The sequence below is a fragment of the Calliphora vicina genome, chromosome 2, assembly GCF_958450345.1.
Source record: "Calliphora vicina chromosome 2, idCalVici1.1, whole genome shotgun sequence".
NCBI classification, from domain to species: Eukaryota; Metazoa; Arthropoda; class Insecta; order Diptera; family Calliphoridae; genus Calliphora; species Calliphora vicina.
Window position 1 is genome coordinate 133011096 of NC_088781.1, and position 1675 is coordinate 133012770.

The following is a 1675-nucleotide window of genomic DNA, read 5'->3' on the forward strand; positions in this document are numbered from 1 at the left end:
TTAGTTTTTTATAATAAAAATCGATTTTTGGTATAAAATATGAGTGATCACAGATCGAGCTTATTTTCCTTAAAATCTTAGTATTTACAAAGTTATTAACGATTTAATATATTTGAGTTTTCTTACTCTAAAAATCGATTTTCGATATAAGATATGAGTGATCACGGATCGAGCTTATTTTCCTTAAAATCGCAGTATTTACAAAGTTATTAACGATTTAAGATATTTGAGTTTTCTTACTCTAAAAATCGATATGAAATCTGAGTGATCTCTGATCGAGTCTATTTTCCTTAAAATAAAATTAAAAACTCCAGTTATAAATTTGATTTTTAAATAATTTTCTTATTATTCGAATAATTTTTTGTATAAATATATAAATTAGGCTTTTATCTCTATATCTTTGATTATATATTTACAATAAAAAACACTTAAAATCTATGTTTTAAATAAAATTATAAAACTATTCTTCTTAAGAATATAAGTATCACGTTACAGCTTAAACAACAAGTTAACAATCATTTCTTTGGGTTGATTATGTTTTCCAAAATTTAGCAGCCATTGTAAATAGGAGCTGTTACATTGGGATAACCCATGGTTACATTAGGATAACCAGTTGCAGCTTGGAAAGCAGCCTGTTGTTGCTGCATTTGAGCCATATAACGCATGTAGAGGGCAGCACGTTGTCTTTGCAAACGCATGGCATAGGAATTGGGGCTCAAGGCGGGGGAGGCACAAGTTTGTGGGGGTGTGGCAGCGGCTAATTGTGGTTGTTGTTGCTGGTATTGTGGTTGATAAGCAGGTGTAGGTGAGCATTGTGGCGAGCTGACAGGTGTTGTACTATAGTTTTCCTCAGAAGATTCTGATGATCGGGAGAGTTTACGTTTTCTGGGTGTATTGTTGTCATCCAAAGCATAGGGACGGAATAGATTTTTAGAAGATGATTTGTTGGTTTTAACGAGTTGCTGGTGATTTTCTTTGTTCTCCTGGTCACGCTGTCTTAAGCGTAGTCCCAATTTTTTGTGTGAATAACCGCAGTTGAACTTTTTGTGGGTGTATCCTTGGCCCAAAGTTTGTTGTTGCTGATGTTCCATTTGTGAGGGAGCCATTTTTTTTCGATTTAATTTGAGTTTAGTTTTTGGTTAATTTAAAATATTTCGTGTGTTTGTTTTGCTGGCTGAAAGCAGACTGATGCTGTTGTCTAATTTTCACCCTGCTTTTATAGTTCTCTTGTGAATCTCTCGCTCTTTGGGTTGTCTCTCTTGTGTTTCTGTCTCTTAGGGTTGTGTTTCTAGCAGGTAGTGGATTTTTCTCTATTTTTTCCGATCACCAGGACATTTATCAACTTGTTTTAAGTGTTTTTTTCATTTCTATTCTCTTCTCTTCATAAATAAACAATTTTCACCTTTAAAATCTGTTTATTGTTAAGGGATTTGTTTAAATCTTCTAGACATTTGTCTTGTGTGTGTCTGGGGAAGGATTACTGTAGAGAATTTGGGATTTAATTGTTTGTTTTATTATCTAACTGTGTAAAAGTTGAAGTAGAAATAGAATAAAAGCGACAGACGATTTAAAAATTCATTATTTCATTGGGGTCCAACTTATAAAAAGTAGGACAATTTGTTAATTTTATCTCCACGTAATTACTTTATCAGCCCAATTATGAATAAAAATTCCC

At 32.8% G+C, this 1675-nt stretch overlaps 1 protein-coding gene across 1 annotated transcript; it reads right to left on the minus strand.

Annotated features, from left to right (window-relative positions):
- Window positions 1-548: 548 nt before the first annotated feature.
- Window positions 549-1106, minus strand: LOC135950883 (probable basic-leucine zipper transcription factor R). The gene has a single exon (XM_065500407.1). It carries the CDS (start codon window positions 1104-1106, stop codon window positions 549-551), a length of 558 nt encoding a protein of 185 aa, XP_065356479.1.
- Between the last annotated feature and the right edge of the window lie 569 nt (window positions 1107-1675).